The sequence below is a fragment of the Protopterus annectens genome, chromosome 9.part0 (genome assembly GCF_019279795.1).
Source record: "Protopterus annectens isolate FY-2018-M chromosome 9.part0, PAN1.0, whole genome shotgun sequence".
In the NCBI taxonomy this organism is placed as follows: Eukaryota; Metazoa; Chordata; order Ceratodontiformes; family Protopteridae; genus Protopterus; species Protopterus annectens.
Genome location: NC_056743.1, coordinates 897,449,581 through 897,476,551, shown reverse-complemented (window position 1 = coordinate 897,476,551; position 26,971 = coordinate 897,449,581). Strand labels below are relative to the sequence as shown.

General features: G+C 40.1%; 1 protein-coding gene across 1 annotated transcript in view; it reads left to right on the top strand.

The window, feature by feature from the left end:
- Positions 1 to 26,971, top strand: part of LRP1 (LDL receptor related protein 1) — a 2,772,300-nt gene that overhangs the window by 2,397,459 nt on the left and 347,870 nt on the right. The window contains exons 70-71 of the mRNA XM_044083629.1: positions 22,081 to 22,213; positions 24,884 to 25,006. Of these exons, the coding sequence (XP_043939564.1) occupies positions 22,081 to 22,213; positions 24,884 to 25,006 (256 nt within the window). The remainder of the gene's footprint in view (positions 1 to 22,080; positions 22,214 to 24,883; positions 25,007 to 26,971) is intronic.

Here is a 26,971-nt window from a genome sequence, read left to right as displayed (position 1 = left end):
TCCTTATGAGGATTCAGATGCTGAGGACTCCTTGCCCTCTGCTTCTCCGCCTGAAGATTTTTCTTTTGGGGAAACCTTACATGAGATGAGGGAACATTTTCATTGGGAAGGTCAGGATTATTCTGCTTCCAAGAAGAGGCTTAGAGAATTCCTTCTTCTTCCTCAACATAGGCCTTTGGCTATCCCTCCTGTTCTTGACATTGTGGATGATGCTTTTTCCGAGGCTAATTTGAATCCTGATTCCATGCCTCCTGCTCCCTCTAAGCCTGATAGGTTTTATAGGGTTCCTGAGTCTCATTTGTTCTTGTTTAAGAATCCTTCTGCAGATCCTGAAACTATATCTCAGGGTTCTAAGGCTGCTAAAGTTGCTACTTCTAAGAATCCTATTCCCTCTGAGAAGGATTCTCGTGCCTTAGACAGGTGGGGCAAAAGGTATATACTTCTGCTACCCTTTCTGTTAGGGCTTTAAATTGCCAGTTTCATATGTTTAAGTATCAGCAATTTCTTTTGTCTGTTTTAAAGCAAAAGCTTGCCTCTCTTCCTGCATGTGCAGAAGATAAGGAACTACAGGATGTATTGCATGCAACTGAACAACTGAACAAACATAGCTTGCATTGTGGTTTTGATGCTTTGGATGCTTCTTGCAGGGCTGCAGCCTCTGGTACTGTTATCAGGAGACATGCTTGGCTTCGTGAACAAAGTTTACCTGAACAGGTTAAGGCTAAATTATTAGATGCCCCTGTTCAGCATGATGTTCTTTTTGGATCTAAGGCTGAGGAGGTTATTAAAAAGATGGAAGAAAAGGCAAAATCTATGCAAACTGTGAAAGATTTCTTGCAAGTTCAGCCTCCTAGATTTTCCAGGAATTGGCCCTCCAAAAATTGGTCCTTTCTCACGTCTGACAGGCCTCAAAGGGGAAGATATAAATGCTCCAGAGGTCGTGGCCAAGCTCAGGCCTCCTACAGATCTAGACAATGGACTGCTTCTTCACCTAGAAGGGGAGAGGACAGATCCCAATCTCAAAGAAAGCAAACTCAATGACTCTCTCGGTTGGGCTACAGGACCTCTTTACCTGGATGCCCCTCTCGGAGGAAAACTTTCTCTTTTTTACAGAAATTGGACTCATATTACCCAGGACAAATGGGTATTGGACGTGATTTTAAAAGGCTTCAAATTCCACTTTCATACCTTGCCAAAGGCTTTCGGTTGGCCAGATCTGCCAAAACATCAATGGTCAGAGGCCTTAAATCAAGTGGATGCTCTTCTGGCCATGAGAGCCATAGAGCCTGTTCCACTCTCAGAGAGGGGAAAAGGTTTTTATTCAAGACTGTTTCTGGTTCCAAGAAAACAAAGCTCATGGAGACCTATTCTGGACCTTTCTGTGTTAAACACCTTTTTGGAAATTCCAAAATTCAAGATGCTTACTCTGCAGCAGCTGATTCCAATGCTCTCTCAGGACGCCTGGATGGTGACATTGGACCTAAAGGAAGCTTATTTACACATTCCCATTCAGGCAGACAGCAAGGATCTTTTACTTCAACATCTGGATTTTGTTCAACGTCTCTTCCTCCTACTGGGATTTTCAGTGAACACAAAAAAATCACATTTGATCCCTTCTCAGCAAATGGCATTTCTGGGAGCCCTCTTAAATACAACCTTACAAAGGGCCTTCCTCACTACAGAAAAACAAATACAGCTGGCTTCAATTTTCAAGACTTTGGCAACTCTACCTCAGCTCACTGCAAGGAAATTCCTGCAGGCACTGGGCTACATGGCTTCCTGCATTCTGTTGATTCCAGATGCAAGGCTTCATATGAGAAAGCTTCAATGGTATCTGAAAAGTGTATGGTCGCAGCATTACCACGATCTGGACACTCTGATTCCTCTGATCCCCTGCCTCCAGAAGGAGTTCCTTTGGTGGTCCAGGGTGTGTGCTTTAAACGAAGGAAAGCCTTTCCGTCTTCCTCAACCTTCTCAAATCATAACCACAGACGCCTCGGATTATGCTTGGGGAGCACATTTTCTAGGCAATTGCCAGCAGGGAACCTGGACAAAGGATCATCTTCACTGGCACATCAATCTGAAGGAAATGTTGGCAGTTCAAAATGCTCTTCTAGCCTTCAAGAACCTTTTGCATCCAGGACCTCTTTTGATATGCACAGACAACACCACAGTCATGTGGTACATAAACAAGCAAGGGGGTTCTCATTCGTACCCCCTTTGCAGACTAGCTATGGCTTTATGGGACACAGCACTAAATCTGAATCTACATCTCCAGGCCCAATTCATACCAGGAGAACAGAATCTCTTAGCAGACAGCCTGAGCAGGAACATTTTAGATCCTCACGTATGGAAGCTAGACACCAACTTATTCAACAGGATTACTGCAGTTTGGGGATGCCCCCAGATAGATCTGTTTGCATCCCACCTCAATCATCAGCTGCCTCTCTTTTGCACCAGGTCATTCCACAAAACAGCTTGGAAAGTGGATGCCCTGTCCTTCAGCTGGAGAAACCTTTCGGGATATGCCTTCCCTCCTCTTCCTCTACTTCCTCGGGTAATACTAAAGATAATACAGGACAAGCCCAAGTTCCTCTTCTTGATTGCTCCAAATTGGCCTCGTCAGTTTTGGTATCCAACTTTAAAGCACCTGTTCTTGGAGCCTCCTTGGATTCTTCCTCTGAACCCTTCTCTTCTGTCCCAGCATCAGGGTCAGTTGCTACATTCCAGTCTCAAGACCCTTTGCCTGACAGCTTTGCTCTTCAAAGGAATTTGACTTCTTCTAGTCTTCCCAAACAAGTTTTGGATGTTCTTTTGGAAGCTAGACGGCCTAGCACTAGGAAATCCTATGCCTCTAAATGGAAGAGATTTTGCATTTTGATGCAGGACCGAGGCTTGGACCCTCTGGTACCTGATCTCTCTTCTATTTTGCTTTACCTCTCGGATCTTTTGTCTAATGGACTTTCCTTTTCTTCCATTAAGATTCATGCTTCTGCTATTTCTGCTTATTTCAATACTGATCCCCCTGTTTTTTCTCATCCTTCGGTGAGACAATTCTTTAGAGGGGCTAAGAATTTAAGGCCTCCCAGGACCCCTCCTGTTCCTGCTTGGGATCTTAATTATGTTTTAGAAAAACTTACTTTGCCTCCTTTTGAGCCTGCTGCATCTTCAGATATTAAGTTTTTATCTTGGAAGACAGTTCTTTTGTTAGCTTTGACTTCTGCCAGAAGGGTCTCAGAGTTGCAAGCTCTCATGGCTGTGGAACCATACCTTATTTTCCACCAGGACAGAGTATCCTTGAGGACCAATCCTACTTTCATGCCTAAGGTGATTTTGAAAGTGGCTTTGAATCAAACAATTCACCTTCCTACCTTCTTTCCTAATCTTCAGAATAAAGGGGAAAGGATTTTGCATTCCTTGGACGTGCACAGACAGTTACGATTTTATTTGGACAAGACTAGAGAGTTCAGAAAATCTAACCAATTGTTTGTTTCTTTTGCCTCCAGTTCTCTTGGAAAGGCTATTTCCAAACAAACTATTTCCAAATGGATTTCTTATGGAGTAAGGTTTTGTTACACTCATCATGGGAAACACTTTCCAGGTACTGTGAGAAGTCATTCTACTAGAGCAGCTGCTACTTCTACAGCTTTTCTCAGGGGAGTTCCTACCAAGGATATCTTGGAAGCTGCCACTTGGAGTTCTGTGCATACTTTTTCCAAGCACTACAATCTCCCTTTGTATTCTAAGACCAGGGCAGGCTTTGCCTCTGCTGTTTTGCAGGGTCTTCTTGCTGCCCCTTCTTCTGTCTAAACCTCCCCCCTTTTTCACTGCTTTGGGATTCCACCCTACAGTTATGACTGCAACAGTGAAACACGATGAACATAGTACAGTTGTGTACACCTACCATAAATGTAAATGTTCGAGTGTCTTCACTGTTGCAGTCGGTGTTTCCCTCCCTCCTATCCCCTCTTTTTCTCTCTTTTGTGGTGTATTTGTGTTTCCTAGTGGGATTTATTTATGATCTATTGGGGACTTCTGACATCTAGGGCAAGAAAGGCTGGAGAAGATGGCGTCGGCTGAGGGCTATGTACCAGAGCGTACTGACGTCAGGGTACTGGATTGTACGGCCGACGCCGGACCCAGACTTTGGGATTCTGGCCGACCTCGGGCTGCCTGCCGGCAGGAGCACCCTACAGTTATGACTGCAACAGTGAAGACACTCTAACATCTACATTTATGGTAGGTGTACACAACTGTACTTTTTGTACCTACCATAAATGTAGATGTCCGATAGGTATGCATCTGCAGTCAGGATTTACCCACCCTCCTTCCCCTCTGTGGTACTCCTAGGGTGCTTACCCCTCTTTCAGCTAGCTGGGGGAATCTATTATGGTGTATTTGTTTGTATGTATATATGGATATATATATATATATATATATATATATATATATATATATATATATATATATATATTGTTTGCTACTGTTTGGAATTTTACAACATTTATCCAAATTTAGCCTTCCTAGAGGGCACCTGGCATCTGGGGCAAGAAATACTGAGGAAAATGGCGTCGGCTGATGCCTTTATACCCCAGAAGCTCTGACGTCGGGGATAGTGCGACATCAGCCGAGGCCAGACCCAGACTTTGGAATCCGGCCGACCGAAGGGCTGCCTGAGGCAGGACAACCCATACGTTATGACTGCAGATGCATACCTATCGGACATCTACATTTATGGTAGGTACAAAACTGTACTTTCCACGGACCATAAAACATGTATTGTAGCAATAAAAACTGGTAAGCGCTTTCACTGTGAGCTTCTTCAGACCAATGCAAATACCAACTCCCATTCAAAAAGCACTTTTATACACTTCTTAACCCAATCATATTCATGCCCTAATTATGACATTTATACAATTTAAAAAGACAGGGCATTGAACTAACATAAACTTGTAAAACCAATATTAAATTCAACCCCTGTATAAAATATAAAATAATAAAATTGAGAGCATAAGTTACGTGGATCTAATGAAGGAATAAAGATGCATGTATTATATCTTTAACAACTCCTATATAAATACATAGCTATTGGCAAACTATAAAATAATGTTACTATATTGAAATTATCTATTGGTTAGTCTCCTAGATTTTAACAATGGTTTTAACGAAGCCCTTTCATTGAGGTCCTTGGCTCTGTCAGCCCTAAGTCTTAAAATTCACTTAACCTCCCTGCTTTCTGTATAATTCCTGATGTCACCTCCCTGTATATGGGGTTGTATAATGTCTGTTACCATAAACTTAAACCTGTGGTCATTCCCTAGGGACAAAACATGTTTAGATAGGGCATTATTATATGTTCCTATTCTAATAGTGTACATGTGCTCTCTGGTTCTATCTCTGAGAGCTCTCTCTCTCTTTCCTGTATAGAATGACCAACATACATTATAGCTGACCAGATATACCATATATGAATGGAAGTTGGTATTTGTATTGGTCTGAAGAAGCTCACAGCGAATGTGCTTACCAGTGTTTATTGCTACAATACACGTTTTATGGTTCGTGGAATACATGTACTGCATGGTTGTATCACTGCTTTATTTTTTTTGGACTCCTATTCTGATATTACAATTGGATCTGAAGTCTGCAGATCTGAGTGTCCACAGAGCACCCTTGTCAGAGCTGATAATCATATCAACTTCATCTATGACTGTTTCCCGTACTCATTTGATACTGATGTTGCTGAATTGCGATCAGTCTTGGAGGTAAATCCACTGTACCAAATATCAAAGGGCAAGATTAACCCCTATTTTATCAGAGCTGTGTCTCCCTCTCTGTGCCTCAGAGCTGAATAGCTCAACTCCATTATCACCCTCAGAACCAGGGCGATTTGGAGCAGAGAGTGCTCTTCCTGTCCATTTTTTGGATCAGAGGAGTCTTTCTTTGGCTCCCATCATGTCCTTGGCATTCGAGGCATTTGAAAGGGTTCTCTGCAGACTGAGGGAAGAAGGGTCTCTGTCATGCTCATCTCTATCCTGACCTTTTTTGAATTCAGTTTGGCTATATAAATGCATCTTTCACAGGTTGTAGTGTGGGTGGTAGGAGGAGAGGGTTGTCTGCGTTCATGAGGCAATTACTGCATTACCCCAAGATGCCCAGATTCATCAAGTAGACAGGAGAAAACACCGGGAGCTGACCCTTAGACATGCCTGGATAGGTGCTTATTTACTAAGTACTAAAAACTATTTTCCTCTAGACAAGTGAGGAATATTGAGTGCTGTAGTAATTTGTAGCTTATTTAGTTCTTACAAGGAGTTCTGAACAAGTGCTGAGCTCAAAGAAACAGATTTCAGTGCTAAAACTAAAAAACTGGCTCGTTCTAAGGGAAAATTTAAAGAACAGACTTTATGGCACCGGGATTAGCTTAACCCTAGCTAAGTGGTGATGCATAAAGTGTGTGTGTGTATATATATATATATATATATATATATATATATATATATATATATATATATATATGTGTGTTTTTTTTTAATATAACAGTAGCAAATAAGCAAACTGATTTAAACAAATTAACCAATAAAAAGCTAAAAACTGAGCCCCTTTCCAGCAGTCTTCGATCAGACAAGTTCTAACTGCACACTCCTGCCACTTGGGTGCAGGGGAACCTTCTCCAAAAAAAGCTGGTCTGGATTAGTGCTCAAGTTATACAAACAAAGCTAGATTCAGCATGTCTGAATTTAGTCTATGCTATAACAAACAAGGCATACCAATTTCAGAAAGAAACAGTTCAAATAAGCAGGAATAATAAGCCTTTAACCAGATACTCCCAGCTCAGAAGAGCAGAATCTACCCTCTCCTCCCACTAGAGTGCAGACCACACCTTCTTAATGTAAAATAACTGGCCCAAAGCCCAAGTGCTTAAACCAGAACTAATACACTTTTAGAATAACAGACACTAAGCCTTCAATCAGCAACTCCCAACTTAGAAGGATGTAAGCTACCTGTCCTGCCACAGCAGTGCAGACCACAAACCTTCTTAGTGTAAAACAACTGGTCTGAAGCCCAAGTGCTTCAACCAAAGGCTTAGAATAACAGTTGCAATTTAATCAGGCTTCTAACAAGCAGTAGTAAATGCAACAGAATAAATGCAGTTAAGTACTTTTAAGAACGAGCAGCAAAAGCAAAATAAAGTAGGAAGAAACACAAATACAGTAAAAGCAGATGAATGAAGTGCAATTTTTTTTATATAACAATAGAAAACAAACGGATTTAAACAAATTACCCAATTAACCATTAAAAAAGCTCAAAACTGAGCCCTGTTCCAGCAGTCTTCAATCAGACAAGTTCTAACTTTGCACTCCTGCCACTAGGGTGCAGGGGAACCTTCTCCGAAAGAGATGGCCTGGATTAGTGCTCAAGTTATACAAACAAAACTAGATTCAGGATGCCTGAACCTAGTCTATGCTACAGCAAACAAGGCACACCAATTTCAGAAAGAAACAGTTCAAATAATCAGTCACAATAAGCCTTTAACCAGAAATTCCCAGCTCAGAAGGGCAGAATCTAGCCTCTCCTCCAAGAGTCCAGACCATAAATCTTCTTAATGAAAAATAACTAGCCTGAAGCCCAAGTGCTTTAACCAGAACTAATACACTTTTAGAATAGCAGACACTGAGCCTTCAATCAGCAATTCCCAACTTAGAAGGATGTAAGCTACCTGTCCTCCTCATTATGAGGAATGTTCCTCATTTTGCATCTTAAGTCCATGTACCTCCCAGTTTCACCTTGAAAGGATCTGCCAGATATTCAATGTTAATAATGGTTTTAACTGATATCCAAGTTAAATAATACTGTATCATATTAATTTATGAAGGGAACCTTTGACAAGTCTAAAGTAACACATTGTAACCATCCTGCGAGTGTCTTAGTTGTTAGTAACCTGTTAAAATACATAGTCCCAGGTTCGTGGTCACCAGTGCAGGCCAGTTTTCACATCAGTAATCCTGGAGATGAGGGCAGTCCTCCTTGAGCTGCAGACTTTTCAAGCCTATTTGATCCTCAGTGAGAGTAGCAGTATTCCATATTTTGGAAATTGAAGGTTGAGAGCTTTGGTTCAAGAAGGAGCGTAGCCTAGTAGAGGCAGTGGGCCTCCCCATTTGGAAGCACAATACTCAGTCTTTTGTATTCAGTTTAATGTATGCAGTTTAATGTTTAAGAAAATCGGGTTATTAGTTGGTTTCCCTCAGTTTTTAAGGGCTGGTGATGTAGAGGTCAGTATGGGTGGAGGTCTCGTTGACTCGAATTTGAGAGAGAGGCACTGGAGCCACAAACCAAATTAGATCATTTTTTTATTCAGCCTTGAATAGCCTTTGCAGTAACTGTAAAACATTTTGGAATGTAAGTGGTTTGAACGTCCCAGTGAAGAGAGAGGATATTTGCACATATAAAGCATTTTACAGGAGATATTACAGGAGACCTGTTTAAACTTTAATGAGCACAGTAACAATTCTAAATTTAGTAATAGTGAAATTTACTGTGCTTGCTAAGGGTTAGGTGAATGTCGGTGTATATGCACTTAAAAGAAGATATGTCATATTATAACTGTGTGTGCTAGCAAATAAGCACAGTGAATTTTTGTTATGTAAAGGGTGGTTAGAAGGTCTTTGAGTTACCATTTTATTTGTTTCTCTTCCGGCTCTTTAGCCCTGCTAGGGAAGCATTTATCCCCATGCTGTGATAATGGCATTTAGGAAGGACTGTACAATATGGGCGGGTAACAGTAACATGGTAATGTCAGCAGAGGAAATTAATTTGGAACCCAGACTGGAAACAATCCCCCTTTAAGTATCTGTCAAGAAAGTTGTGGACTTGGCAAAGATTGAATCTCTGGAAGATTCTAGATATACATGCTGTTCTTATCATTGTAACAATGAATCTGTACTTGGTAATGTTATTATTTCTAAGGAATGTGGACATTTGTTTAGTAATTTTTGTTCAGCTCTTTTCAAATCATTGCCCCCTCCTAAATGTTACACTGAGTCTTACTTTAGTCTAGTAATGTTAGAAGTTTTAGGCTGAATTTGAGCTGTTTCTGTGGAGAAATGTTTGATACCTGGGTTCAGGAGGAGTATGACCATCTTTTTTTCTATTTTGGAGTGTATCTGAGTCTTTTAGTTAGATGGAACAAGCTCAAAGAATTGCTAAAGCTAACCATGTAGGGGTATATTTGAAGGACATCTGTAGAGATGGAATGTAGCATTGCAAAGTTTAAAAGCAAGCTAAAATGATGACAGTCTCAACCAAAATTAGGGATGAAGTCTGGGAAATGCAATGTTTTTGTTTTTTTTTTCCTCTTCACACAAGTTGGATAGATTAATGGAGCAGAAAGCAAGTTACACGATAGAGATGTTTGTCTTGGGTCATTTTCTAACTCCGTCTGCAGAGATCATTGGCTGCCAGATTAAGGCTAGTTTTATGGTTACATCGCTTAAACATCTGTTAACTGATGAACCTGCAGTAAAACAATCTGGTATTTTAGATGCTTTTAGGGAATTCTGTGCTGGACTTTCAGCCTCAGAACTGGAAGTAAAGTACCTTCCCTTGCTTGGGCATATTTAGAAGAGCTGAACATATCTACCTACCTGTTTGTTTACTTTTCAGGTGTGAATCTCTTAATTTGGAAACAACTGAAAGACATTAGAATTTATAAACATTGAAATTTTATGTTACAATAATTTGAACATCTCTGAGAGCAGCAGTCGGGGGGGGGGGGTACAGTTAATGTGAAAGTGCAAAACCTATGTTCATATATACAGTCAGTTAAATGCTCCTCAGCCTAAATTAGAGATTTGCAGCCATAACACTGAGATTGAATCTGTTCAGAAGCTTAACCCCCTCTTTTTGAAAACAATCTTGTTTGATTCAACAAGGTACTTTATCAGTTCTTTTTCAAAGGTTTCAAGTTAGGTAAAGTATCTTATGTCTGGGAGACTGCTTCAAGAGGTGAGTGCTAATTTTGCCATTGGCAAGGAAACTCTAGGTCTGAGTACAGAGGTGCTTATGGAGTTTCTAAGAGAGTAAGGACTGTTCCTAATCTGTAATTTGTTTTTTAGGTGGGGCAGTAACAGTGGCTCTGGCTATAATTGTTAGCTAGTTCGACTTACTAGTAGTTAGTTTAATAGTGGTGTTCTGTGATAGGGCTGATATGTATGAGTCAGAGTACCTTTATTTTATCTTTTTTTTTTTGAAAGATTTTGCTATTACGCGGTATGATTAGAGAGATGTCTGGGTGAGTGTACTCAGCAGTAGCTTAACTGGCTTTCTAAATGAAAAGATTGGACATTTTTAATGCTGTTTTTAGCCGAGATAGAACTTTGTATAGAGTTCAGCAAGGTGCAATAATGTTACTGGTTGACATGAAGTAAGGTCTAGATATTTGTATTACGTAACATAGGATAATTGGTGCTCTTCAGAGTCACTTATACAGATTGGTGGGGAGTTTCTCTGTATGATACTAAAGAGCATTGCTGTGGATTTTCTTGTACTTAAGGCATGTTTTTTGTAGCTAGTTCCACTATACAGCTAGGTCATTTTTAAAGAAGGCAGTTTAGGTTTAGTTTTCTTCTTTATTAAGTTGCAATTCTGTTGGTTATGCTTTATTTCCTAATTCAGTATAAAACAACATTTGGTCATTAATGAATAGCTTATTTTGTGCTTTTCTTTTATATTTATTTATTTACATATATTCTGGGTTTTTTTTTCTGCTTCTGCTGATAGTTTTAGGTTATTACAGGTAGTCTATGATGAATCCTGATCAGTTTTTAATATTCTGTGCTGTTTTTACCTTGTCTTTCTAAGAATTTTTGATCTGTAGCTTTTCTGTATTCTTGTAATAGGGAGACTTCTTATATTAGTTGCTTTCTTTTCACTATTTGATGCTTCCATTATGGCATTCTACATGGCCCCTTCTTTTCCTTTGTTACAATATATTTTTTGGGGTAACACTATGTCTCTCACTAGTATAGTTAGGGAGTAGTATATCCTGTTATTTCTGTTATATCACATGAATTTCGCTTAAAAGCTCCTATTTACTGTGTTCGTATGATTTAACAGTATTTTACCATTTTTGGTCTTATTTACTTTCTATAATCTGTTTCTTTCATCTATCTTAATATGCCTATCCCTCTCTATTAAGTCAAGCAGGTGTTCCCTTAATCATTTTCTTCTGGACTGAAAGTATCCTCTTTGCTCGCCATATTCTTTGATGCATAGATGTCCTTCTATTCATATGTTGCAGTATTCATAACATGAGGGAGTTTGCAGCCGGCTGAGTCGCATGTCCAGCCAGTATACAAAAGTTTAATGCTACTGTAGAGTATGTGCAATGTCGCACACAATTTGGCTCTTATGTCGGTCATAAAATGATGTCTGGTGTAAAGTGACGTCAGCATGTACCAAACCTCAGAACTTTTCTGCCACCAGTCAGATCATCTTCTCCAGTTGTTGCTCTTCAGAGAAGTTGCGGATTCTCATCACACAAGTGCCCCATTGTTTTTTTTTTCTTATTGCTTTACTTGCTGCTGTTATTATTGAGGTTACATGTCAGCTAGGAAGAGCAAGGTTAGTCTGGAAGGCAAATTCAACATAAAGACTCACACGACCTTTGTCTCTTTTGCCTAGGCCCTGACCACAACCATGCCTCTTGCTCGATTTGAAAGGTCTTTGTCCCCAAGACCGTATGTAGTCGTTTAGCTTCCCTTAATTTGTACCTAGAAAACCAGTGCCTTAAGTGTCTAGCATGTGATATAGGTTCATAAGTTGGTACTAGGCTATCAGCCCTAGGGCCTATACAAGCCTAGCTATAACAATTCCCTGACTATTTCTTCCCACACTACTTACTTCCTGGACCCCTGTCTAGCAGGGCGACTGATGTGATCCCCGGGGTGAATTTCCTTTCTCCCATCCAATCGTCAAGGTTCCTTTTGAAGAGGGCCAAAGAGGCGCTCTGCTTGACATGTATGGGCAGTCTATTCCAGAGTGTGGGGAGTCTCTGGGTCAGGAACCTATCCCTCCAGCATGTTTTGTTTATTGTGATTACAAGGTTTAGATCCCTGGAGTGTGTGGCTCTGAGGGATTGCGATTTCTTTAAGTGTAGCTTGCCCAACAGTTCTGGGTTTGACATGGCCTTGTATGTTAAGCAGAGATGGCCTCTGAGTAGACGATATGTGACAGAGTATAGCTGGAGTTTTTTAAGGCGGTCAGCATAGGGCATCTGCTGTAGGCCTGTGATTCTTTTAGTGAGGTATTTCTGCGGCTTTTCCAGTTGTTGAAAGTGTCTTGAGAGGTACATACCAAATGGGGCATTGTATTCTATAATGGGTCTAATGAGGGATGAGTACAGTGGGACAATGACCTCCTTTTTTCTGGATGAAAAGCCCTTAGTGATAAGGTGTGTCACAGAGAAGGAATTCCTGACTGTTGTGGCGATGTGGTTATCGAAGGTGAGACCACTGTACACCTGTGTCCCCAAGTCTCTTATCACACTTTAAGTGTTTAGTGTACTGTCACTTATATGGCAATTCACCGGCACATGTTTTTATCCCAAAGGGAATAACTGTGCATTTCTTGGCATTGAGCTTGAGCCCATGGCTCTGGCACTAAGCATCTGTTTCTGTAAGGCCCTTTTGTAGAGTATCCACATCATTTGGAGATTCAATAATGGCTCCCAGTTTGCAGTCATCTGCGAACTTTGTTAGCCAGAGTCCCTTAGTATTGACCTGTACTTCAGAGAAGTAGATGCCACACAAGAGTGGTCCCAGGACTGAACCCTGAGGTACTCCACTTGTCTGGAGCTGGATTTGGAGTCAGCTACTTTTACAATGTGGGTTCTGTCAGTAAGCCAGTTGGCAACCCGAGTGATGATTAATGCCCAGCTTAGTAAGTTTATCTATGATTCCAGAGTGGGGGATGGTGTCAAAGGCCTTGGCGAGGTCCAGATAGGCTGTGTAGACCGCCTTACACTTGTCCACGGCTCTGGAGACTGATTCGAAGAAGTCAGTCAGGTTCAGGAGACAAGATCAGCCCTTCATGAACCCAAACTGAGTGGGGTCCAGTGTTTGAAGGTTGCCAATGTCTTTGTTTATAAGTTCCATGATAATACATTCCATGGCCTTGCAGATCAGGCTTGTCAGACTGATGGGGCAGTAGTTCCTGGGATCCAAGGTGGATCCCCCCTTGTGGAGTGGGATAACTATAGCTGTGTGCCACTCAGTGAGCACGAAGCCTGAGGTGAGGCTATGATTAAGCATGACACTTAGGTGAGGTGTCAGTTCATTTTGTAGTTCATGTAGTACACAGCTCGGGATATCATCTGGTCCCATGGATGCTGTATTCTTAGCTTTGGAGAGTGCATTTTTTACCTGTGTGGCCATTATTACCGGAATTTGGCAATCTTCCGGTATTGAGTTGGGTCATTTAGGGGGTGAGTGGGGAGGTGAAGTTGGCACTGAATCGATCTGCCAGGATATTGGTAATATCCTTGGGATCAGTATATTTAATGCCATTCTGTTGTAGCTCAGAGCAGATCTGAGCATTGCCATTTAGATAATTGACATAGTTATAGAATGCTTGTGGTTGTCTTTGGAATCTTTGGCAATTTTATTTTTGTAACTATCTTTGGAGGATTTTATTAGGGATCTCAGCTTCTTACTGAGACAGGTAAGGGAGTTTTTTGCATCCTGGGATTTTCCTCTTTTCTGCAACAGTTTCTTCGTTTTGTTGTAAAGTTTGTTTATGGCAGGGGACCACCAGATTAGCTTCATTTTTTTTGAAGGAAAGCATCTTGGTTCTATTTGGGATGGCATGATTCATGCATGAGTTGATGTACTCGTACAGTGATTTAGTGTAGGACTCAGCAGTTGATGTTTCAGTTCCCGTCTGCATGGGTGTCATGACATTTGTCACTTCTGACTTGAGTAGCATGAAGTTGGCTTTGAAGAAGTTTTTTGTGGAGGTTTCCTTACTGGGGGGTGGGGGTGGGATGCGGATGTTAAGGGTGATTAGCTTATGGTCTGATCTGACCAATGAGGGGGTGACCATAGGTGTGGAGCATCGATTTCCCATGTTGGTAATGACCAGGTCTAAGATACTGGAGCCCCTGGTGGGACAATGGATTAGTTGATCCAGGGCATTGGAATTTATGAATTCCAAAAACCATTGGGCAAAGGTGTTGGTACACAAGTAGTTTTCCCAGTTAATGGCAGGGTCATTGAAGTCACTCATTATTAGGGTGTTTGGTTGTATCTTAATATTTTCCAGAATGTTTAGAAAGGTGTAGTGATAATCTTGGGGCATGGTGGGGGATCTGTAGCAAGCTACAATTTGGATTGCAGTCTTACTAGTGTTAGTTGCACCTGGATGATTTCAGACACATTGTGTTGGGCAACTAGCCTGTTGGTGTGAATATCCTTGGTGAATCTGGACACTCCTCCACCTTTAGTGTTTTGTTCATAGTTTTTTGGCTGAAACGTGTGTTAAGAGTTGTAGCCTGGTATTGCAGGAGTGCTCTCTGGGGCCTTGAACCAGGTCTCAGTTACTGTACCGATATCGATGTTCACCATTTTTAGGAGAGCCTCAAGGGGAGTGCATTTTGAGGTTTAGACTTCTAGCATTGATTAGCATTACCTTCAGATTTTCCATGCTTGTGCAAGCCTTCTCCCTAGGTCTTCTCAATGCTTTCATGGCCATGAGGCAATCTTCAGGTCTCTCTCCCTTCTCCTTCCTTTTCTCCTTCTACTCCACACAAGAAGATTTCTGTGGAGATTTTATCAAATGAAGAGGATTCATCTTGAGATAAGTCTTTGGCATATTCTGCCCAAATTTCATCACCTTTAGGATATGCATCCCCAGAAGAGGAATCAAATGGCACAGATTCCCCAGGAGTGGATATTTCCTTTTGGGAAACCATCGTTAAAATGAGGGAGTTCTACAAGGCCGATTGGTCTCGCATCTTTAAGATTTTGTGATTGTTCTCACATTTAGAAATTTTGGAATGATATTGAAAATTTTCTCCAAGCCATCTTTACTGATTCCTTTATATTATCAAAACCTTTAATTCTTCTGAATGTAAATGAATCTATTGTATTGAATAACAAAAATAAATATCTTCTTTGGACAATTCTAGCAGTAGCCAAAAAATGTATTACAAGAAGATGGAAGTCATCATTCATTCCAACCTTACAAGACTTCATGACCCTCTTAGTTGAAGTAGCGTAAATGGAAATAAAAGTTAAAGAATCAAGAATATACCCATGAAAATGGACTAACAACCCTTGGACAAAAGTTTTATCTCTTATTCAGTCATTGAATTCAGATAATGTCTCTGAATGAATGAATATTGTACCCTACTTTACATTTTATATCACTTGTTCCCTTTATTTTCCTTTTTTTTCCTCCTCATACAGTGCTTGAGGCCTTTGTAAAATTTGTACATAGTTTTATCATATTTTGTTGTTCAAAAGATTGTTATTGAAAAATCAATAAAAAAATAAAACAAAAAAAAAATGAGAGAGTTCTTTAACCGGGATTGTCCTCAGGTGTCAGACATCCAAAAAAGGTATTATGACCTTCTGCAGATGGATTCCCATTCCCCATCTACCATACCCCTTGTTCTGCCAGCCTTTTTAGATGCTTTCTCAGCAGCCTCTAAGTCCCTTGACCCTTAACCACTGGTCCCTAAAAGGCCAGACAGATTCTGTAAGGTGCCAGAGGATTCCAAATTCCTGGCTAAATGTCCCTTTGTAGACCTTGCAACAATTTCTGTGTCTGCTGACAAGGCTTCCAAGATGTTGCCCTCTACTTCCCTTCTCCCGTCAGACAAGGAGAGTAAAGTTATGAAGAGGCTGGGGAAGAAAGTTTATTTTTCTGCAAATCTGGCATTCAGAGCTGTAAATTACTAGACCCATATGGCTAAATATTCCTTGGCCCTTCTCTTGGACTGCTTGTAAGTTACTTTCAGAGCTTCCAGATTCTCCTACAATGAATCTTTTATTATCCATTCTAAACTCTTATGCTCAAGTTATACACCATTCCATTAAGTGTAGCTACGATACTGTGGAAGCATCAGCCAGAAAGGCTGCTTCTGGGTCAGTTCTCAGGATACTCCTGGCTCAGACTACAGCCCTTGCCAGACAATATAAAGGCTAAAATCATGGATGCCCCCCTGGACAACAAGGCATTATTTGGGGGTATCTGCTGCAGAACTCCTCAAGTCATTACAAGAAAAAGACAAAGAGCTGCAAGACCTTAAGCACATTTTTGTGTAACCAGTCCCAAGATTTCAAAGGAACTACCCCTCTAAAACACCCTTTGTTAGGAAATCTTGTTGACCCCAGTCTTCCAAGGGTACAAGAGATACTAGGAAGCAATTTTCATCCAAATCTTCTACATCTACTCATGCTGCTTAGAAGTAGCCCTTTCAGGCTAAGCCAAGTAGTCCGTGACTACTGTCCTTTGGCAACCAGACTCCTCTTTCCCTTCGCCTTTCCCTTTCTCTCCCTGCTAGGAAACAGATCACCCTGGACTCTTGGGTCCTCTCCATTATCCTTCCGGGATACTTCATGGTGTGAAAACTCCACCTTCCTTCAGGGAACCCCCAATGGAACAGATAGATTTCTTTCCTCCAGTCATTTTCAGTCTTCTCTCTCTGGGTACCATTCATGAAATGCCACCTTCTGAAATAGTGAAAGGGTTTTACTCTAGGATGTTCCTGGTCCCCAGGAAGGATGGTTCCTGGAGGCCCATCTTAGACTTATCCCACCTAAATACATTCCTGAAGATTCCCACCTTTTGCATGCTATCCTTGCCCACTCTTCTTCCCCTGTTCCTTCCTCAGGCCTACATGGTGTCTCTGGACATCAAGGATGCTTATCTCCACATTTCCATTCACCCCTCAGTTCAGGAAATATCTTCGCTTTGCTATTGCTTCCTCACATTTTTAATTATCTGCCTTGCCTTTTGGTTTGTCTACCACCCTTAGGGTCTTCACAAAGTCCTTAATTCCTATCATAGCCTTTTGCAGACTAAGGAGTATCCAGATTTTCCCATACCTGGACGATCTTCTTCTCCATTCTCATGCTCCAGACACCCACCAATAGAATTTACTGTTCATGGTGTTGCTGCTTGGAGGGTCTAGGATTCATATCAGCTACCAAAATCTACCCAGGTTCCTTCACAAAACCATGTCTTCCTAGAATGCAGAATCCAGGCAGACAGGATGTTGGCTTCCTTACCACCCAAAAAGGTTCTGTCTCTCACCACCTACTTCCAGGCCCTCTTGCCTCTTCCATCCCTGACTGCCAGGGAATTTCTCCGCCTCTTGGGCTTCACGGCATCCACTATTCCCATGCTACCACTAGCTAAGTTGCATGTGAGGAAATTCCAGCGGTACCTCAGGTCAATATTATATATATTTATACATATATTTATATATATGTTTCTCTAGACTTCTTCAGAATCAGAATATACTCTAATCTCATTCATTTAAATATTCCACCCTATATTTTCGTCTAGAAACAGACAGAAGTGCTTAATCCTTTGTATTTTGTTTTTATTTTTCTAGTGTATTTTAATGTATTAAAAAATCTTTTTGGCTGAGTGATACTCCCTTGCCTGTGGCTGGGTCTTCAGGATTGCAATTGGGTGGAAGTTTCACTATTTTTGGTTCTTGGCTACAGTGTTTGTAAGGTCACAGGAAAGCTGATTTGGGCAGTCTTGTGGTGGTTCAAAGACCCAGAAACATTGGCAGAATTATTGCAGGTTATGTAGAAGATATCAGTGACTCAAGTAACAGTGTTCATACTCACAATGTGGTCCCAATGGGAGTGGTTGCGCATCAGGATTGAACTCTGAGCCTACTGGTGATAGACTACATTAGCAAACAGATTGGAGGGGACAGATCAAGAAAGTTACTGTATGCAGACTCTGTGCAAGAAATTCAGCAAAGGATATGGGAGTGGAATGCAAGAAGGCTGTATGAAATTAGTACAGATAAGAGTTGTAATGGCAGCAAATGGGGAAATCAGAAGAAACTGAGAATTGAGATAGAAGGTAAGGTAGAGGAACCGGTTAACAGCTTTAGGTATCTGGGAGGGTTAGTTGAAGAGAAGTCTGAATGAGAAGGTCAAAGCTAAAATCGGGGGGGGGGGGGGCTGCAGCCATTTGGCACAGTGTGCCAGGAGTAGTGTATGACAGAAGAATGCCAAAGAGGCAGAAAAGTAATGTGTACAAAACAGTGGTGTGACCAGTACTATTACTGTGTGGTACAGCAACTTGGGCAGTAAAGGCAGAGCGGTTGAGGAAGCTAGAGGTGATGGAGATGGAATGCCTTCAATGGGTGGTAGGATGCACACTGAGACAGATGAAATGGGATTCTCAGAGAGAAGCCAAAGTAGCTCCAATTGCAGATAAGGTAAAAAAAAAACAGATTAAAGTGATTCAGGCACATGTGTAGAAAAGTAAAAGGTGATCTGGTGAAGATGATTTGCGACAGAAAAGAAGGCAAGAAGAACCAAGGGCATCAAGCAAAGAGATGAATGGATTGTGTAAGAGAAGAATGTGACATCTAGGAATGACTGTCGAAGAAGGTAGTGTCATTGAATCGAGAGAGAGAGAGATTGGCAAGAGGTGATACAACACCCCAATTCTATGTAGAAAAAAGGGAGATGATGATGATGATGTGTATGTCATGACCTTCAGCTACAGAGTGCAGTTAATTGGTGGCATCAGATATAGATATATGTACGTAGTGTTATCTTCATGTAATGCAGTATCCATTTTGGGTGGAGATGAGCATAAATCAGTTGGATAGAAAAATTAATTTTCAGTGGAAAACTTGACTAATTTTATTTCCAATTTAACTGGTAAAGATGTATTTTGGAGATGTGCTGCCTTCCTCATGTTGAAAGGAAGTAATGTAGTACCTCTTATTAAAAAAAAAGTATACAGTGCATCAAAACTGTTTGAGTGGTTTATCTGTAAAGCTCAAAATGAAGTATCTGTATAAAATCAAGTATCCATTCTGAATCTATGTATATGTGCTAAATATCACCTCAGTACTTCGATTTTTAGTCTGTTAAAGTTTTGCAGTGACGCTGCATTTTCTGGAAAAATATATGTGATTTCATATTCCTGATCTAGTTATAACTCAGTATATTCTGCACATGAACTGCATTCTTCACTCTGAACAAACTTCACATACCTGTCATTAATGAAAGCCAAGTAAAATGTGACTTTGTACCTTGGCACACTGTAATGTCCACATTGGCATGTGTTTAGATTCTTCAGTACTGAGTTACAACTCTGAAACAGTCTGATTTTTTTTTTTTTAGTAAATTTAGCAGACAGCCCAGCCGGGTATTTGGTTATAAATTATATGTAGGTTATATATTTGATACATTGGTAAAGCAAAGCTGATGTTGAACTTTTAATTGTTGTTAGCATTTCTAGTAATGCTTTTCCTCCCCCTTTTTTATGAACATTTACAATGACTGAGAGCATCACTTTGAGGGACAAAGAACAGTGTATTTATTTCTTAGGGTATAAAAAGCAAAATGCATTTATGACTTATATGTATGATACATTCATCTCTTTGAGACAAAGAAGTATATACATATCTGTCGGTTTGTCTTTGTGTTTCTAAAATAACACAAATATTAGATTTTACTCAAAAAAATGTTAGGCTTAGCTCCTTTTGCAAGCACACTATCTCAATAGACTTTGTCTCTTCTTATAATGGCACACCTCCTTTGATTTTGCAGAAGGCCCTGTAAGTTATTCACAAGTAATAGCTGTGATGATTATTTTTTTTCACACACTGATTACATCTCTGCCAGCACAAACACTCACAGAACACACAGCCTGTTTCCCCACTACCGCAAAGATCACCATTTTCTTTCTACACATATAATGTCTGACTATAATGATTTTGATAGAAGTAACGACCACAGTAATTTATCTCATCTTCTTGCCAAACTGTCCCAGAGAAGCATTATCTGATCATTTGACAGTGATTTTATAAACTGTATAATTGCTGTTTGCTTTCACACATAGCTAACCACCTTATCAATCCCCTGAATATTTGCCCCTCTAAAGTTTAGTATGACTCCATCAAATAGTGTAGTGGCCAAGATTAAGGATTTTAACTTACTGCAGTCCTGAATATGCACTTCTCATCTCTGTTGTCATATCAGTGATAGTTTAACAGGGATCGGGTAATGTCTCTTTGCTTTCACACACACACTGTCTCTCAACTAAAACTTACCAAACTTATTTTTAGTTCTCCAGTGCATTTCTCAGCTTGGGTTTCCCATTTTATGGAGTCTTCTTAATTTTTGCTGTATGTTTTGATTTCTTCCTTTTTTCCAAGATTATACTGTATGTGATTTGTCAGTCCTTCAGATTACTCTTGTGTATGCTTTCCATTTGTGGACATTTGTTTGTGTGTCCTGTGATAGACTGTTGGCCTATGATTAGCTTCTCTTTGCTGTCAGCCCATTCACTGCTGGGAGAGGTTGTGGGTCTCCCAAAACCCTGAATTTGATAAAAGTGATGAGGAGCATATCAGCCACTGTAAGAGTAATGAAGGATAGTGTTAAAACAAGAAAATGCGTGATGACTGCCTATGTGATGATCTCCCATGTCTGGCTGTTGTCCATGGAACAAAATGGTCAGTCAAGCCATGGGAACCGTAATGGCCATCAGGCTATAGGGGAAAAAGCAAAAAAAAATATATATATATATATATATATATATATATATATATATATATATATATAGGTTCATAGGTTGGTACTAGGCTATCGGCCCTAGGGCCTATGCAAGCCTAGCCATAACAATTCCCTGGATGTTTCTTCCCACAGTATTTACTTCTCTGGGCCCCTGTCTAGCAGGGTGACTGACATGATCCCTGGGGTGAATTTCCTATCTCCCATCCAATCATCAAGGTTCCTTTTGAAGAGGGCCAATGAGGTGCTCTGCTTGACATATATGGGCAGTCTATTCCAGAGTATGGGGAGTCTCTGGGTCAGGAACCTATCCCTCCAGCATGTTTTGTTCATTGTGATGACAAGGTTTAGATCCCTGGAGCGTGTGGCTCTGAGGGATTGGGATTTCTTTAAGTGGAGCATGTCCAACAGCTCAGGGTTTGACATGGCCTTGTATGTTAAGCAGAGATCGCCTCTGATATGTGTATATATATATATATATATATATATATATATATATATATATATATGGATATATATATATATATATATATATATATATATATATATATATATACACACACACAGACACACACACACACACACACACACACACACACGGGTGTGTGTCTATATAAATACACATGCACTCACATATACTTATAAATAGTTTGTAGTGCCATTGTAGTAAGGTATGGCTTGTAGAAGGTCATGAGGCCTTCACCAGATTTTCATATGGCTAAATACCTTAGTGACATCTTTTAACAAACTCATGTGATGCATGAGTTGTCCGTCTTATGCATAGCCAGTAATACCCTATTACTTAAGTTAACTGCTTTTACCTTAATAAAGCCTCTTCCTAGCAGTCAAGTAAAAGGTTACCTGTTTCAAGCAGTGTTTTATTTTGTGTTGTACTCTGACTAGACATTACCATGCAAGAGATTGTGTGTCAGTGAATGTCAAAGTGATCTTTGCATTACTTTAAAAATTCTTAAGTTTAAAAAAATAAAAAATTTGCCTTAGGACTGTACTTAGTCTTAATGGTTGCAGATCTTTTCAATAGAATATTGTGTGCTGATTTCATTACTTTATTAATTTTATGCAAGAAAATTATGAGAAACATTTCTAAAAGTGAATTGTCATTTTTGAGAATAACTTCATGTAGTAATATGTTAAAATAATCTTCCTCTCTTATAACACTTTATATATCCCTCTATGCTTCTTTTAATATGAGCAGTTATGGTTAAAAACATTGGGTAGTTGGAGTGTGACTGTCTCAGTTGGAAACAGATCTGCGCTAAACGTCTTTGTTGTCTGACAGAAACACTGCACAGTCCGATGTGAGATGGATCAGTTCCAGTGCAGAAATGGCCATTGTATTCCACATCGCTGGCACTGTGATTCGGATGCTGACTGTATGGATGGCAGTGATGAAGAAAACTGTGGATCTCCAGGTAATTACCCTTTGTTAACAAAAAAGTGGGGGGAAAAGTGCCTTAAATGTGAAGTACAATATGGCAAATATCTGTAGTATTACAGTTATTAAAGATTTTTGGGGCTATATATATATTTTTTCTAATTAAACAGTTTTTCATTTTTGTTTTCTACTACCCTTGCCCCATAGATAGGGCTGTTTGCAGATTTTCACTTTCCGTTATCCTCGCCACTTCTAATTCCTGCTGTAAAGTCCTGTAATCTGGGTCCCATCTTCCTTAAAAAGCTTTTTGGTCCACTTCCACATGTTCTCACACCTTTGTTGGTAAAGCGCTGATAGTTTCTTAAGATGCCCTGTGAAAAGTGGTATGTGCCTTCCATGCAGAATTCAGTACCTTCCTAACTTTGAACTTGAGATTTGGGAGGCCTCTTTCAAGTGATATATGAATGCTATTCTTTCTTAGCAAAGTTTCTGATATGGGACTTTATTTAGATATTCTATTAAGTTATTATAATATGTATCCAGCTTACTTTATATATGTGTTTTAATGACATTTCTTCAGTTTGGAATAGTTATTGATGTCACCATTTGATGAGCTGTTGGTGTTTTTTAAACTTTTGCACAGCTTGTCATCACAATGAACAAAACATGCTGGAGGGATTGGTTCCTGACCCAGAGACTCCCCATACTGGATTAATTTCTGGGTGTAGGTCTACCAAAATTGTGCAGTCTCGCACCTTTTTATTTATTTAGTTATTTATTTAGAGAAGAATATACCACCCACTGCATAGGAGATGTAATAGTATGCTACAGGTTTATTTATTCTCCTGCCCTGTGGCAGGGGTGCAGCTCCCATTGTATGCTTGGGATGTGTCCTCGGCATTATCCTTGCTTCAGGGCGAAGTTTGCACACGTTGCTGGTTCCATTTCAGCAGAGGCAGTAATAGTGTTTTCGCCGTACAGGAGCAGAGGCAGTCATAGTGTTTCCCTCTACAGGAGCAGAGGCAGTCATAGTGTTTCCCTCTACAGGAGCAGAGGCAGTGATAGTGTTTCCCCCTGCAGGAGCAGAGGCAGTGATAGTGTTTCCCCCTGCAGGAGCAGAGGCAGTGATAGTGTTTCCCCCTGCAGGAGCAGAGGCAGTGATGGTGTTTTCCCCTGCAGGAGCAGAGGCAGTAATAGTGTTTCCCTCTACAGGAGCAGAGGCAGTCATAGTGTTTCCCTCTACAGGAGCATAGGCAGTCATAGTGTTTCCCTCTACAGGAGCAGAGGCAGTAATAGTGTTTCTTTCTACAGGAGCAGAGGGCAGTAATAGTGTTTCTTTTTACAGGAGCAGAGGCAGTCATAGTGTTTCCCCCTACAGGAGCAGAGACGGTCATAGTGTTTCCCCCTACAGGAGCAGAGGCAGTCATAGTGTTCCCCCTATTGGAGCAGAGGTGGTCATAGTGTTTCCCCCTACAGGACAGAAGTCTCTGCTTACATAACCCTTGATCCTTCTTTCAGCTTATCTCAGACTTTTTCTGAGTAGAAAGCACTGCCAATAATCATTCTGTTTTATTTAAATCAGTTTATGTTATTTTAAAAGGGGTGATAATAAACAATGTTAGGAAAAGATAGGTTATAAAAATAGCTTACAGAAAGGGGCAGCTCTGTTTTCTTCATGTCCAAAAAGACAGAAGATGTTTGTAATTATGCACAGTGCTTTGGCTTCTCCATATGTGCCAAAGGTTTGAACCATTCCATCAAGTTTCCCCTGTTTGTCCTCATAATGGGGCAAGTGAGCGTCTATGAGGAGACCATCATTCTCCTAGCTAGCCAAGGATGTTTTTTTTCTAAAGCACTGCTAATTTCCCTAGCTCATGCTGGTGGTCATCCAGAATTGAACACTGAAGTGCACCTTTGTGAAGTTGTGCCACTTGCTTCTGAGAGTGACAGAACCCTTCAGGTAGACTTGTTCCCCTCACCTCTTTTAGGCAGACATCTCTGCCCTGTGTCCGATCTGCGTACTTCTCAACTGTCCAGATTTGCCCAGAATGTGCAGATTTCTTCCTCATATTTTTGATCTTTTTCTCATAAAATTTCTGGTTTTGAGGCAAATCATTGAGGTTTGAAGTCACTAAGTAATGACACACATTTGAATTTTAGACTTTATATCCTTCCAACAAATTTATATGAGCAATATTTATATGTCCCTAATTTGGGGCCTTTGTTTCCCCCATTATTTTAGGCTTTCTCCAGAATTCTTATGCTAAGAGGTTGAGAGGTATGCTGATCTCCACCAGAGATTTGGAGTAATGTATGCATTCTGGACATGTCCTTCTGACACGGGCAAGCCAGCAGTTTCTCTCAGCACTCCTTTCCCTGTCAAGGCCAGCTCTTCTAGTGACCAGAGTATTAGGCAAGTTCAGGACATGTGGTCATAGTCAGGGCTTTATTCCTCTACTCAATGGAACTGGCTTGTAACCAGATAAATTCACGTTGCTGATCTGTTGTGTAGATTGTATGATTACAGAATGATTTTGGTATGGATTCTGAACACTGGGTGCTACTAGTTACTAAATGTGTAGTTCTCAATAAATGCTTGTATTGGTTGTCAGGATGCAGGTGTAAAAGTATCAATGCCTGATAAACACTGTGTATTTTCCTGTTTGAGTAACAGTTGATTTGAAATGCTTGTTTTGTTATTTTTCAGGTGTGAGAACATGCCCCTTGGATGAGTTTCAGTGTAACAATACACTGTGTAAGCCACTTGGATGGAAATGTGATGGAGAGGATGATTGTGGAGACAACTCAGATGAAAATCCAGAAGAGTGCTGTAAGTTTCATGATATTGTTAGTTATTTTTTATGATAGTAAGGGAGATGTAGAGTGTGTAGCCCTGATGAACGTGTTGAGATTTAGCCATCATATCAGCTCAGTAATGAGTGATCTGTTGTCAGAGTGGAAGTACCAAATGTCTACAGTATGAAGGTGACATTGTCCTTTGTGTCTCAGTTCAGTATCTGTAAAAGTCTTCAGTAGATTTAAAGAGGATGTCCATTTAGCTTCAGTGACATATGTCTTCATTTCTTAAAAAATGGTTTCTCTGAGTATGTTAGTCAACAGATAACTCATCTTGTGTGATCATTCCTCATGCTAACAGACTCTAATAATAATTTTGTAGCAGATGTCAGAGCTCCCACTCCATTTTGGAGTCCACTTATTCCACACTGATATTGAAGGACTAGCTGTAAGTAAGAGTGGTAGACTCTCTTTCTCAAGTTTTCTTGCTGACCATTGGGATTGCATCTTTCTTAGCTTGTTCAGAATTTATAGGTATCTCTTTTTTAAATCTTAGGAGGAATTCCAGACATTTTACCTTTACAGTTTTGTTACTTCAGATTAGGTTTTGTATGGATATAATCTTGGAGATGTTATTTTACCAGTGTTTTATTCTCGCGTCATAAGGTTTTTTGACAATTTTTGGCTAAGAAAACCTCACTGACTTGAAGCAAAAGCTGTTCTCTAGTAGTGACCTTTGTTTGTGGGGGAAAAAATTGAAGGAGTATTGGTTAATTGGATAACCTCCATTGTTGTAAGTGCAAGAAGGCCTGTATTTCCTTGGTTGTAAGGCAGATGTTATGACTTTTTGACCCTATCTTCATCAAGTTTTTTTCCTTCAAAAGACATTATTAAAAGGTCAGTTGCATATTTACTGGTGGAGCATATGGAGATTCTCTCCTCCCCTCCTCCACACACATTTAGGAGGAACAATTCCCTGAACATTCTGAGTGACTGGGATATCGGGTACCATCATCATCGTCACCATTGTGTTTTATCCTCCTCCTCCTCCTTATGCATCGTTAAGGATATATGGGGATCTGAGGACTGTTGACCCTCTGTTCTTCACTGGAATGGAAGAACTGCAGCCCTTATTGTTTCTTCGTTGGACTTTATTGGTGAAGCTGTAGCTTGATGACTCATTTGGAGAACTTCCATCGCAGGAAGGAAGTAAAGTTTTACCAGTTACAAATATTTAATGTTTTTTTTTTATTATCTTTTTTAATTGTAACAAACAAGTTGCAATAACAAAATAATAATGTAGTGGTAGAAGTGAGATGAAACAACACGGGAAAGAGATGGCCTGTGTGTGTGTGTATATGTGTATTTATGTGTATATGTGTATATATGTGTGTGTGTATGTATATATATATATATATATATATATATATATATATATATATATATATAATCAAATAAACATAATTGAGTAAGAACTTTTTACCATCCTCACTAGTTCATTGTTGATCAAAGCTAATAGTATTGATTCTTACTTCATAGCTTCTCAGAATGAGAACCACCTTTGAATTAAGGGAATTGAGATTCTGGAGAAGTTGACTGATTCCTTTAAGTCAGATGAATTTGTAGCAACAGATGCAATGTAAAAAAAAATATTTTTAGACATATGATAAAACTCTGTAGTACTTAAAATCTAGTAGTCCAACTGGACCCAAAACCTTTGTAGCTAAAAGGATGACTTCATTAGTCTTGTACCACCATATGTAAAGCTTTGGGCAAAGCCACCACATGTGAACTGTGAGTGTCCTATGCTACAGCTATGCCAGCACCATTTGCTGGGGATGTGATAAGGAACCCATTTTTTTAGGAACCCATTATGCTTTGTGAAGTGTCTTTTGTTGAACTGTCCTGTTTCTGTAAGACTTGCATTCAGTCCTCTTATAGCCAGCTCCATTGGAATAGAGTGATAAAGCCCTGGCTACTACCTAGGTGTAACCCCTGT